Below are 14,689 nucleotides of genomic sequence, written 5' to 3' on the forward strand. Positions count from 1 at the left end.
AAACAAACGATAAAAGCAAATAAGAACACACATTAAAAGCAGTTTTGAATAGGTGGGTTTTAATTTGTGATTTGAACGATGAAAGTTCGGTGCACTCTCGGATGATTTGGGGGAGAGAGTTCCAGAGGGAGGGGGCAGAAATGGAGAAGGCTCCGGGGGGTTCAGTGTCTTCCTCAATGACACTTCGACGTGCAACTCTGAGGCTAAATTGTGATATTGGGGGAATATAAAATAAACTGAACTAAACTATGGGGAGAGCTGGGATCGAACCGAGCGTCTTGCGGTTAAGGGTTCGACCACTCTCCCCCCCAGGAGCTACAGCCGACCCCCAAACTAAACTAACCTCCTTGACCACCTTCCTTTTAGGTCCAGCGCTCCAGGAACAAGGAGATGAAGGAGATGTTCCCCGAAGGCTTTGGCATCCATCACGCCGGCATGCTGCGGTCCGACCGCAGCCTGATGGAGAGCATGTTCTCCAAGGGCCACCTGAAGGTGCTGATCTGTACTGCCACCCTGGCCTGGGGAGTGAACCTGCCGGCGCATGCAGTCATCATCAAGGTTCCATCTCGACTTTCTTTGTTTTGCTTTCGTTCGTGCGTGTTCGTTGTCTCGGCTGGTCTCTGGCTGTCTTCCTTCCTCGCTCGTGATTCCTGTAAACAAGCCTGGAACCAGCGAGGCAAAGCGAGCAGCTGCCCGGAGGTCTCGGACCTTCAGGGACCCCTAAGGCTGCAATTACTTCCTAGTAATTAAATCTATTGCAAAGCTGTTTGCTCACACACAGCACTGAGGCAAAGTGTTAATTATTGAAGTATTTAATATAATTTAATAGTGGCTCCTTAGTTTTTACACACTCGCAAACCCAATTTCATTTATTTCTACTGGAGACATAAATCTTTGAAAACAACTCTAAATATCGGGCTGTGTATTTTGATTAAAACAGCTGGCTTTTAACAAGCGTTTCTCAAGAAGGAAGAAGTGGTGGGTGTGGTGGTGGTGGTGTGTGTGTGTGTGATACTGTGATGTATTTTAATGCTGCTGCATGGTACAGAGGAAGAAGGCTTTGATACACACACAATACTTTTTAGTAGAACCACCATCATTGTTTTTTTTCTTTAGGATTTATTTGCCATTTTTTGCTAGACCAACAGTCCAGACATGTTGGACATCTTGTGCAGGGCTCTCTGAGTCAACAGTTTAGAAATAACGCTATAATATGATAGGAAAAAACAAACAAAATATTAAAGAAAACACTGTACAGAAGGTGATAATATGTAGAACAATAAGAACAAGAAAGTACAGTTATGGATACAGTATTAAGTATTATGGATACAAGCGTCTTTGAGTATTCTGAAAAGCGCTATAGAAATGAAATGTATTATTAAATTATTATTATTATTATTATTATTTAATTCCAGATAGTAATTAAATGTCACATATTGCACATGATAAGTGTAGTGAGGTAGTGTTTGGTGATTACACATAAATCAATATTTTTGTTTTGCCATCAGTCTGCCTGTTGATGTGGTTCTGTACATTGTTAAAGGTGACAGAAAAATAGCAAAAGAAAGCCCATTCGCCGACTTATCCTTTTATAAAATGAAAGTGCTGCTACGAAATATTAAGAGACATTTCTATTTACAAAATGATATTTAAATGCTCATTATTGTGCTTGAACTGTATCGGATATAATTGACACCCGTCTCTCGCGTCTTAACAGGGCACTCAGATCTACAACGCCAAGCGCGGCACCCTGGTGGATCTGGGCATCCTGGACGTCATGCAGATTTTCGGGCGCGCCGGTCGCCCCCAGTTCGACAAGTACGGCGAGGGCACCATCATCACCACCCACGACAAGCTGAGCCACTACTTGACGCTGCTCACCCAGCAGAACCCCATCGAGAGTCAGTTCCTGGACAGCCTGTCCGACAACCTCAACGCCGAGGTGAGTGTCCATCATAACGTTTTCTTCATTCTGCCAATCTGTTCTGCTTTCCTCTCCTCTTTGAAAAAACAGATAACGACAGTTGTGGAGAGGAAGGGTGTGTCGATGACGTTTTGCTGCATCAGGAAGGGATGACGATTCTGTAAAATGTTGATTTAACCAAATCTTCTTGAGGAAATACTAATAACACATTCGCCTCTATAATATAGACATGTAGTATCAAAATGTACATTGCAATTACATTCCAGTCTGCATGTACATGTGTTTTTGTTATTTATTACTGTTTAATGAGTAATCGAGGTAATAATCTTTGCCTTAAACAAAGTAAACCCCTGCTATTATTTGCTCGAACATGTATCTTAGTTTTTAAGATAGCAATGTACCCCAGAAAATGCAACGGACGAAAAGAATTAATGGGTTAAAATAAAAACCAAAAAAAGGCACGAAAAAAGAAGAAAAAATGATAGTAGAAAAATTGTCGCCATAATTATGATGAACATTGTTTATTACATGTTGTGTCCCATGAATTATGACAAGCATACTCTCATGAAGGTTTTACGAAAAATCCTGATTCTGTTGCGATAACAACAAACACAATGATTTTCTTTACATGCAACTGAACCTCTTTCTATAGGAGGCACATTACTTTCAACCAAGACACAGCTGTTTCTTTTGGGTTCTGTTTATTTCCTGTTTGAACCGAGAGGGTCTCAACTGCGACCTAAAGCCGGTTGCAGTTGTAGTCTGACACTGTTGTTGGAGAAAGCAGATAGAAACAAAAAACTGTGTCCTGGAGTGTCCACTAGATGGCGCCAGAGACCACTGATGGTAGTGGCTGTGTGTGAGTCGTCTTCTCTCTTCTCTCCTGGATTCAGATCGCTCTTGGAACGGTGACCAACGTGGAGGAGGCAGTGAAGTGGCTCAGTTATACTTACCTTTATGTTCGCATGAGGGCTAACCCTCTGGCTTACGGCATCAACCACAAGGCCTATCAGGTGGGTGATCCTATTCTATACCGCCCGTCAGCTCAGATCGTAGCACAGCAAGGGTCACCTCACGATTGTTTGACTGATGACAATAAAAATACATATATATATGTGTATATATGTAGATACATTTAATTATAATCATATTTATACAATTTGTATGATATAGATATATATATATATCATACAAATTGTATCTATGAATATAATTTTATATATATGATTATATATATAATTATATTCATAGATACAATTTGTATAATTATAGATATTTATCATACAAATTGTATCTATGAATATAATTATATATATATTAGTGCTGTGAAAAATAACGCGTTAACTCAGTTAATTCAATTACAGGTTTAACTAGTTTTGTTTTTTTTACGCATTTAACGCATGCGCAGAATGAGCTTCCAATCCGTCTGTTGTTGGTCGTCGGGACAAAAAAAAAGTCACTTGCAAAATGAGCTTCCAATACACCACTTCAATCTGAACTCTGTCCGCTCTCATGCAGACGGTCTGTTCATCGGTAATGATCCTTCCGCAGGTTCACCTACGGAAACCTTGTTACGACTTTTACTTCCTGTAGATCAGGGTCTCAACACGTCGATCGCGACCTGCCAGTCGATCGCGGCGTAGTGTCGGTAGATCGCATGACATTAAAAGATTGGCCCGCCCCTGACATGTACTCTATAGCACGTCTTTGTTCTTTTATTAAACTAAACGTCTGTTGTTGATCGTATCTCCACAGCAGCATGTCATTTCTGTCTCTTCGTTGCGTTAACACTTATCGATCTCCGTCTCGCGCCACAGAGCTCCGTGCGCGCATCGACCGAGCAAAAAAAGTCACTTGTCAATCTGTCCCGTGTCCGGGCCGGTGAGGTTTCAGCTTTGCAGCGGTGTCCCCGCCGTCCCTTTCATCACGGCCCAGTTCATGAAGAAAACCCACACAGTCAGTTTGCCTCAGCAGCTGCTAGAGGAAGACTAGAGGCCTTTAGATTGTATCATGGTGGAGTTAATGGTTGACAAACAAGAGAAAAATGTTCTGTTTAACCCTCCTGTTACCTTTACATTTACTAACATATTTTACCCTCGGGGTCAATTTGACCCCAGCAATTAAAACCTCCCAAGTTTAAGTGAGAGGTACTTTATGTTTGTTTGTTGACAACCTAAATAGCCCTTTAAATAAATAAAAAAGTTGATATTTCTTATATGTTTGACACAGTGAAAAACGGCCTGGGGTCAAATTGACCTCAAAGAACACCGACATTAAACATTGAATGGGGTCAAATTGACCCGAAAGGTAACAGGAGGGTTAAACATTCTGTTTAGGATGAAGATGTATTAATGTTCCATATGGAAGAAAACTGCTAAATAACTGCTGAGTTGCAGCACCATTGTATAGAAGAATGTATAAATGTATATATCCGTCTTTTGTCATAAATCTCTATGTTCTCACAAAATATACCGAGAATATCGGTAATATGTGATTAATCATGATTAATCCACAAAAACCTGTGATTAACCCGATTAAAAATTGTAATCGTTTCACAGCCCTAATATATATATATATTTATATAATACAAATTGTACAACTATGAATATATATATATATTATATTACATTTGAGGGACTGAGCCTCTTGTGTAAATGTCTCAATCCCATATGCTAAGTAATTAACATATATCTATATTTATTTTTATAGATGGATCCGTCCTTGCTGCTGTACAGAAAGGAGCTCGTGGTGGAGTCAGGCAGAAAGCTGGATAAGGCAAAGATGATCCGCTTCGAAGAGCGCACTGGCTACTTCGCCTCCACTGACATGGGCAGGACCGCCAGCCACTTCTACATCACATACAACACCATAGAGGTAGAATCACTTCTACGTCACATACAACACTATAGAGGTAGAATCACTTCTACGTCACATACAACACTATAGAGGTAGAATCACTTCTACATCACATACAACACCATAGAGGTAGAATCACTTCTACGTCACATACAACACCATAGAGGTAGAATCACTTCTACATCACATACAACACCATAGAGGTAGAATCACTTCTACGTCACATACAACACTATAGAGGTAGAATCACTTCTACGTCACATACAACACCATAGAGGTAGAATAACCATAGAGGTAGAATCACTTCTACATCACATACAACACTATAGAGGTAGAATCACTTCTACGTCAGGTGGACCCAGGCGCCGACCCAAGAAATGAATGATACATTTTTTGTAAAGAAATGACTTAAGCAATCATGTTAATTTATGTTATTTTTAAGATCTGTTGGCAAGACAAAAAAACAATATAAAATGTGTTTATTTACACATTCACAATGTTGTGTTTCCTGTTCCTTTCTATCGAAGAACGATATTTGCTTAATGCCTCAGCGAGTAGATATGTTTCATGTCTTATCGTACTGTCAGCTTGCAAACAAAACGTTATATTGCGTGTTCATCATAATGACTTGTCCTGTTCAAAACTCCATTAACCCCTTCTATTCCTTTTCCCTCCTCCGTTGTAGACATTCAATGAACTGTTCAACTCTCAGCGGACAGAAGCTGACATCCTCAGTATCGTCTCCAAGGCCGAAGAGTTCGATCAGCTTAAGGTGCGATGATGTCATCATGTATATGCTACAACAACGGCTGTCAGAGCTTCAGTCATACTTCACTTTCATTGTCTTCCACAGTGAAAGTTATTAACTCATTGTAAAGCTGTAATCCCCCACCAAGCAAAAACTGATTGTTATCGTAAGTCTATATTTAAGGTCTGCCGACATATGTCAATATGAATACTGCATCGTGTTTTCGACGTGTGTTGGCAGGTCCGTGATGAGGAGATGGAGGAGCTGGAACAGTTGATGTGTAACTACTGTGAGCTGCCGGCTGCAGGTGGGGTGGAGAACGGCTACGGCAAGGTCAACATTCTGCTCCAGACGTACATCAGCCGAGGAGAGGTGGACAGCTTCTCACTCATCTCGGACCTGTCGTACGTGGCCCAGGTGAGGGCACACGAGCTGCACATACACACACACTACAAAAAATATCAATATATCAGTTGGTAAAAGCATCATGGTTCAATCTGGCCATTTAATGCAGTTGCTGGTTAATGCTTCTTGTTCATTTTGATGCTGTGTTGGATATCAGTTTTTGTAATATATATAAAAATATATCTTTATTCCAGACTCATGGGTCCATAAAACAACAAATACAAAAACAATATATAAAATACAATACGAGGACACCGGTCCAGCCATTGCAGCCAAAAAATCACTCGGGATTAAAAAACATACAAACATATGTTCCATTGCTTCCAGAAACAAGACGAATACCTGGTATCACTCAGTGCTGGGTCAGCCAAGGCTTTTATCACTACATTCTCTGAGACACTTAGTCGACATTTAAATTTATACATAAAATTCCTCAAAACAGCATGAAAAGTGGGAACATTCCGGCTCACAAACATCTGACTTGCGCTTGTCCATCTCGGAAGCTTGAGCAGGATTCTGAAGGCATCATTGAGAGCCACCTGCATCTTTTTCATTTTCCCTTTACTATAACTGCACCACAGGTGGGCTGTATACAGAGAAGTACAGTAGGCTCTAAACAGAGCAGTTTTAACGTCTTCTGTACACATGTGAAATGTACGTGCCAGCATGTTGGCTTGTGCATACAGTTTGCAACACTGCCGCTGCACATCGTCCCTGATGATGTGTAATAGAACCAACCAGGTTAGATATCCAGAGGAGCTCATTCCTCCAGGTCAGAGTGTCTGCATTCCTGGAGTTTCCTGGACTACCTTAAAGTTACATCTGCAACTCAAGCGACCAACGAAGAAAAAAAAAAAAATCCCAAAAGTTTAAAAAAGTTATTGTCATTTGTTATATTCAAATGCTCATTTACACAGTTTGATTAAAAGTGTCCTTTAAGGTATACTCATGTATACGCCGAGATTTCACATTATGTTTGGTCATGAAAATGTGGTTTAAAGTCATGGAAAGGTCATGGAAAAGTCCTGTAAATCCATTGGTCAACATGTCTATGTGGATCCGAAGAGTATGAACAGGGATCAACAGGATCCGTGTTGGGTACATCTGTTCTCTCCAGGCTTCAGGCCTTCCCGTGTCCAGCTAGACTCGGTCTCACCTCTCACAGCTATCAACCGGAGCACAGACAGATTCCAATAACGCCCCTCTGGAGGGCATTCAGACCCTACAAGACAATCGGATCACAATAACACCTGACCAAATCAATCACAGCCTGACCACACTTAGAGCAGTGTAGCAGCAAGCAACACTGCCACCTGACCCTCTCTTCCAGAACTGACATTTAGCGATCCGTCAGTGCACAGCTGTGGCCAACCTGGACTTCTGAACCCAGCCAGACCTCCTCCTGATCACACGTGATTAATCACCAGCGATACAGCACAGTGTTCCATACAGCTGCTCCCGGTGACTTGTGCTCCATTCCCAAATGTGTTTCCCTCCAGCGCCAAAGTTTACGGTTAAAAACTATGACTGTCTATCATTGCAGCAGTAATGCATGTACCTGTGGGATTGATGTTGATTTATTTTTTCTCTCCCTCCCCCCACTCCTTCTGTTTTCTTCCAGAATGCTGCTCGCATCGTCAGGGCCCTGTTTGAGATTGCCCTGAGGAAGCGGTGGCCGACGATGACCTACCGACTGCTCACCCTCTGCAAGATGATCGATAAGCGTCTGTGGGGCTTTGGCCACCCTCTCCGCCAGTTCCACAATCTTAGCCACATTGTGCTAAACCGCCTGGAGGAGAAGAAGCTCACTGTGGAAAAGCTAAAGGAAATGGAGAAGGATGAGATTGGTAAAAACAACTGATATTCCGACTGTACAAATGATTCTAAACTACACTGGCACAAAGCAAACAAGCATCGGGTTAGTAAATACGGCAATAGACCCCACATGTCTCTGACATGTCTTCAAATTAAAAGCAATTCAATTCAGTTTATTTTGTATCGCCCAATATCACAAATGACCTCAGAGGGCTTTACAATCTGTACACATACGACATCCCTGACCTTTGACCTCACATCGGATCAGGAAAAACTCCAAAGAAATAGAAAAGACACTTTTCACAGGGGGAAAAAAGGGAAGAAACCTTTAGGAGAGCAACAGAGGAGGATCCCTCTCCAGGATGAACAGGTGCAATAGATGTCATGTGACCAGAATGAACAGCGTTACAGAGTTACATAAACACATTCAATTAATATGAGAGGAATTATGAATAATGAGTTGTAGGCATGGACCACGAGGTGGCTCAGAGGGTATAATCCCTCTTTATTGTGAAACAGCTGCAGGAAGTGGTGAGCCTGACACGTCTCTCTTGTTGCTGGACGGAAATTAGTGCTGTATAAATATATATATATATAATACTGAATTTAGCTGCCGTGGAAAATTGGCTTTATTTCTGAATGTATTGTAATCTGTATGAATTACAGCATATTGAATATGACACGAAACGCATGTTAATACCTGGTACGACGTCCCCCAGGTCACATGCTGCACCACGTCAACGTCGGCCTCGCAGTCAAACAGTGTGTCCACCAGATCCCCGCCATCACGATGGAGGCCAACATTCAGCCAATCACACGCACCGTCCTACGGGTTCGTCTCGTCGTCACGCCCGACTTTCGCTGGAGCGATCAGGTAAACATGGACGACACACGGGATGAGACCACTTGTGACGTGAAACACGGCACTATGTGAGTGATAGTCACGTGTAATGTAAACAGAAAGTCTCAGCTCCGAGGCAGTGACAGTGAGGTGCATCATCCAGGGCAGGGGTCAGGAACCTTTTTGACTGGGAGAGCCGTAAAAGCCAAATATTTCTATATATATTTCATTGAGAGCCATATAGTATTTGTAACGTATAATAAATTAAATATGTCTTGCTTTTAATGCGACTTCTGGTGCTGCATGATGCTACAGGGGGGGGGGGGGGGGGGGGCGGTGCAGGTGACTTTTTCTCTTTGCTCCGCCCCGATGTGCGTGAGACGGCGAGCCGAGAAGTGTTAACGCGACACGTAGAGACAAAATGACATGCTGCTGGTTAGATACTATAATAATAATAATCATTTATTTTATATAGCGCTTCTCATACGAATCAATAACAGACGTTTAGTTTGATAAAAGAACAAAGACGTCTTTAAGAAAAGGACCTTAAATTACTTCTGCTGTAATCTGGCGTGATAGAGAAAATTACAGGGTGGCGGGCGGAGATTTTTTTTTTTTCCAACTCAAAATTGTCTGGGAGCCATATGCCGTCACCAGAAGAGCCATATATGGCTCGCGAGCCATAGGTTCCCGACACCTGATCCAGGGTATCTGTGACGTTGTTTCTACAAAAACACGATCATTCATTTAATTTGTAATATATGTCATGGCTGACATCTCAAATCGTGAACAGATTCAACCCAAACTATCTAGATACCCATGTTTTGTGATTCGGGAGAACTCGTCATGGCAGTCGTAGTATTCATACCTATTAGAATGAAGGCATCTCGTCACACGGAGGGTCAGGTGAGGTCAAGAGGCCCTGAATATAGTCAAGTATCTGCAGCCACAATGACCATCACGGAGATTGTCATCAGATGGCATTCTGAGGTGCTGAGTAACAATTCTAAAAGCGCTGTATTGTGTGACCCTGCATGAATATATAGCCCACAATATTAGTCCTCTATCGTCATATGAACCGGTCAATAAACTGGGAAATCTGACAAGTAGAATTTGCCAGGTACCAAGTCATTTGAAAGGGTTTTAAAATGAAGCAAAAATCAGACAACAAATGTATAAACGGCAAAAGGTACACAAGAACACCGAATATATAAGTACTGATATAATGATTCAGTGTGGCGAAATAAGAGAAAAGATATTGATTTCAGAAGAAGAGGGTCCAGGCAGGGCTGGTCTCTTCCCGTCTCTTGAGCACCAGAACTACTCGGGGACACAGCCAGTGTTGTCATGGTCACATGTCCACGATGGAGAAAAGGGAGATCTGCTCCCGTTACCTTGTTATTCCTACAGGCATGGAATATACCCATCCGTCCCCGAGAGCCAGAATGCCTCCACCCCTCGCCAGCGTGTCCCACCTCAGTGGGCAGACGGAAGCTTAGTCCCAGAGTTTGTCATGGAGTCTGAGCGGCGGAATAGGAAGCTCATTGTAGCGCGGGCGGAATACGAAGATGAATGTTTATGTCCGATTAGCAATGCATGCTTCAATCATGGGAGAGTGGTAATGATAGACCGGCCGGGCTTAGCCCTGATCCGGCTGCAGAGCCGTGCCACATGTACCGACACACGAGCCGCCTCCCCGATGGCACCCAGGAACACATACCGCACTGACACATTATGATAAATACTGGAGGAGCCCTGTGAGTATTGTTTATGTGTCCTACATTACTTTAATACAGGGTGTGGATTATTTAAGATTTCACTAGCATTGTTTTTGTCTTATACATGTTGCCCATATTCCAAATATTCCCTGTTATTACCTTCGCATTGAAAATGCGGAAGGTTATGTTTTGGTCTCCGTATATTTATTTATTTGTATGCGTGTTCCTCGCATAACAAAACAAGTTTTAAACCGAATCGCATGAAATTTGGTGGGATGATTGGTTATTATCCGGGGACCATTTGATTAGATTTTGGGATCAATCGGGTCAAAGGTCAAGGTCATGGAAAGGTCAAAATCTTCTTTTTACCATAGCGCGGTAAATTTTTATCCAATTGGCATGCAACTAATGCCAAAATGTTCATAATTCAATGCTCAATCTTGTGATATGCGAAGGTATGCGCTCTACCGAGTGCCCGTTCTAGTTCGCTTTTTTATTGGTACTCTTAACGAGAAAGAAAACAGAAACCAATCAGTAGTCCTAAACTGGAATATTTACTTTATGTTAGTTTCCATAAAAAAAACATAACATCAAACATAATAGTTTGACACTGGACTCTCTTACAACACAGGGTTCAGGATCAGGAAGAAATGCTCGACCTTCAAACTCGTCCGGCTGCAGATGTTTTTGCCGTGGTGCATATTATCACAAGAAATGAGTTTTAAATAACCATCGAGTTGGATCAACAACTCTCTACAGCCTCGGCACTAATTCATAAAATGAGGTTGACAATGGTATTTACGTCATATATATAAGCGAGACTGTTCTGTTCGATTTCATCACGTGGAAAATGTATGTTTTCTTGTTTTATTTGGATTGATTTATTTGAACTCCACTGCAGAGTGAGAGTGATGAGCTCTTCCCCCTCACTGATTCAGGTCCACGGCTCGGTGGGCGAGCCGTGGTGGCTGTGGGTGGAGGATCCCATCAATGATCACATCTACCACTCTGAGCACTTCCTCCTACAGAAGAAACAGGTTTGTTCTTTTACTGCCGTGGACTTCGGCAGACAATGTGGCTGAATCTTGTTTCCTGTACATTTATGAGTGTGTGTGTGTGTGTGTGTTCCTTCTTGCAGGTGGTGACAGGAGAGCCTCAGCATATAGTCTTCACCATCCCCATCTTTGAGCCGCTGCCCTCCCAGTACTACATCAAAGTGGTGTCTGACCGATGGCTCGGGGCCGAGGCCATCTGCATCATTAACTTCCAGAACCTCATCTTACCCGAGAGACACCCCCCACACACTGGTACACACACACACACACACACACACACACACACACACACACACACACTCACACACTCACACACTCACTCACTCACTCACGTTTACGATGTGACAACAGGGATTCGAGTCAACTTCCCAGTACTGAGTCTGCTAGTTCCAGTACCACCAACAGTTGGTGGACTGGACGTTGAGGTCTCCAGCTGTTAGATTCCAGTTGCTGCCGTGCTTTGTTCAGAGCCCGACTGAGTACATCTATTACAAAGTAAAAGCCTTCGAGTATTAAAGTGTTATCAGCTAAATGCAATTAAAGAATCGAGAGTAAAACAAAGGAGTGAAATGTCTCCTGTGGCTGATACGTCATTATGTCAGCAATATTGGACCTTTTTGACAAATAGTGAAATGCAAAAAGAAAATTGTTTTACAGAATATTTATTTATTTATTACAATCTGAAAAGTAAAAAGTAAAGTACAGCTGGAAAATATGGGGAAAAACAAACCTAAATATTTCTGAAATATATTGGAGTGGAAGTAGAACAACTTTACTAAAGTAATAATAATCATTTATTTTATATAGCGCTTCTCAAGACACTCGAAGTCGCTTTACAGTTCAGAGACCAGTAGTCATACACACACAGTCATACCGGTGGTGGTAAGCTACATCAGTAGCCACAGCTGCCCTGGGGCAGACTGACGGAAGCGTGGCAGCCAATCTGCGCCTACGGCCCCTCCGACCACCACCAACATTCATTCACATCAGTAGTACTTTTATTCACTCGAGAGCTGATCTGTAAACATTGCTTTTTTCAAATGTTTTCTTTTAATAAAATATATATATAAATAAATTAGTGCCGCAAACAGCTGTTTATAGCACTCCGATTGGGCACCGTTCTTACGTGATCTGATTCATAAATCCAGGGGTATTCTTGGATCTTGGAAATAGCAACGCTGTTGGTTATGATTGATGAATGATCCTTTCCTCTTCACTGCGATGCAACTGTGAGACTGGCTCATTAGATGGGAAAGATTCAGGCTCATCCCTCCTGTCAATCATAAGGTTGTTTATGTGTCTGGAAAAGAAGGTAAGTTGATATTCAGTGTTTTTTAATGTGGACAGAGGTTTCTATAAAACAGTCAAATGTAAATTTCAGTAACCAGTTCCGGCTGCTTGTTGTGTACAAACTGGTTGCTTCAGAAACGTGTGTTGTTGCTGAATTGTCAATACAGATGGATGTGAAACAGACATATTGGTCATTTGAGACATAGAAATTGGGCAATAAATTGCGGACTAAACTAGCAGAGACATGAATGATGGATGAAGCATTTTTTTATATAGTGAAGGAAACCTAAGCTTCCACTGAGATCTTTTACTGGCCAAAGCCAACGGATACTTTGGCTAAAATCAGCGACTGTAACTAACAGTTGGTCTTGAAAAAGCGGCTCATCAACACATAATGACTCGGCTGTTTGGAAGCTGCACAGAGACTTCTAAAAGCCTGTGTGGACTGGAGAGGGAAAGCGTCTACTCCTGCCATACTCTACTCATTCACTCCTCCAGACTGCAGGAAAGAAAGCAGCAAATTATTGCTCACCACGTTTCCCCTCATTGAGAGTCAATCACAGCATAAAACACATCAAGATCATATCACTCCTTGGCAAGTGCATTACATTACATTATATCTATATATAATGTTGTATTATATATATATAGTTATATATACAGGACTGTCTCAGAAAATTAGAATATTGTGATGAAGTTCTTTATTTTCTGTAATGCAATTAAAAAAACAAAAATGTCATGCATTCTGGATTCATTACAAATCAACTGAAATATTGCAAGCCTTTTATTCTTTTAATATTGCTGATTATGGCTTACAGCTTAAGAAAACTCTAAAATCCTATCTCATAAAATTTTAATATTTCCTCAAACCAAGTTAAAAAAAAGATTTATAACAGCTGAGTGTTTGTCAAGGCTCAGGAAACCCTTGCAGGTGTTTCGAGTTAATTAGACAATTCAAGTGATTTGTTTAATACCCTACTAGTATACTTTTTCATGATATTCTAATATTTAGAGATAGGATATTTGAGTTTTCTTAAGCTGTAAGCCATAATCAGCAATATTAAAAGAATAAAAGGCTTGCAATATTTCAGTTGATTTGTAATGAATCCAGAATGCATGACATTTTTGTTTTTTTAATTGCATTGCAGAAAATAAAGAACTTCATCACAATATTCTAATTTTCAGAGACAGTCCTGTATATATATATAATGTTGTATTATATATATATATTTATATATATATATATAATGTTGTATGAAATAAAACATTTTATTATGTATATATATATATACTTTTGTATTATATATATATATATATTTATTTTTAATATACAGTACATATATATATATTTTTTATATGTTTGTATTATATTTAAATATATTTATTTTTAATATACATAAATATATATATATATTTATGTATTTATATATATATATATACAATGTAGTATTATATATATATGTTTTTTGTTTTTTTTGACAACATTTCAAAGAACGTCATGTAGTCCCATTCCATTTCTGTGGATGTTAAGAGAGAAATAGGATACTGTGAATAAATAACTTGTGCATTGGACCCTCGGTCATGGGTTCTTCCTTAGCCCATGCTCCACCTTTCTACCAAGCTCAGTAATGGAGCTGACAGACAGACACACATGTAACCTGCCTCGTTGGAGGTGATTAAGCATCATTCATGTCGTGGTGCAGTTATTGGGGTTACCAGGTTTTATACCTTGCAGATTGGTGTCAACTGGGAAAAAAGATGCGTCAAAAAACTCCGCTGTAGCCAACGTATTAAAAGTCCGAATGAGACGGAAGTGAACATTGTGTACAGTTTGTCGATAAATCAGGAGGAGGACAAGCTTTTCATCGTTGAATGCCGGAGCCGCACAGAGCCAGATCTTCTGGAAGTGGAAACATTCGTTAGCCGCTCTGATCCACACACGTTGAAGTGCAGTGTGAATACGAATGATGTGACGAGCTAGTGTCATTTCACTGATTTACTTTTTGAAACAGGGAGAGAGTTGATGCCAAAATACTC

The 14,689-nt window shown here is 40.9% G+C and overlaps 1 protein-coding gene across 1 annotated transcript in view; it reads left to right on the top strand.

Moving 5' to 3' along the window:
• Positions 1-14,689, top strand: part of ascc3 (activating signal cointegrator 1 complex subunit 3) — a 169,343-nt gene that overhangs the window by 116,632 nt on the left and 38,022 nt on the right. Inside the window, exons 15-24 of the mRNA XM_056433517.1 lie at positions 367-558; positions 1,718-1,942; positions 2,818-2,937; positions 4,634-4,798; positions 5,466-5,552; positions 5,769-5,945; positions 7,555-7,780; positions 8,468-8,622; positions 11,246-11,344; positions 11,446-11,614. Coding sequence (XP_056289492.1) covers positions 367-558; positions 1,718-1,942; positions 2,818-2,937; positions 4,634-4,798; positions 5,466-5,552; positions 5,769-5,945; positions 7,555-7,780; positions 8,468-8,622; positions 11,246-11,344; positions 11,446-11,614 — 1,615 coding nt within the window. The remainder of the gene's footprint in view (positions 1-366; positions 559-1,717; positions 1,943-2,817; positions 2,938-4,633; positions 4,799-5,465; positions 5,553-5,768; positions 5,946-7,554; positions 7,781-8,467; positions 8,623-11,245; positions 11,345-11,445; positions 11,615-14,689) is intronic.

This window comes from Pseudoliparis swirei, chromosome 16, assembly GCF_029220125.1.
Source record: "Pseudoliparis swirei isolate HS2019 ecotype Mariana Trench chromosome 16, NWPU_hadal_v1, whole genome shotgun sequence".
Lineage (NCBI taxonomy): Eukaryota > Metazoa > Chordata > Actinopteri > Perciformes > Liparidae > Pseudoliparis > Pseudoliparis swirei.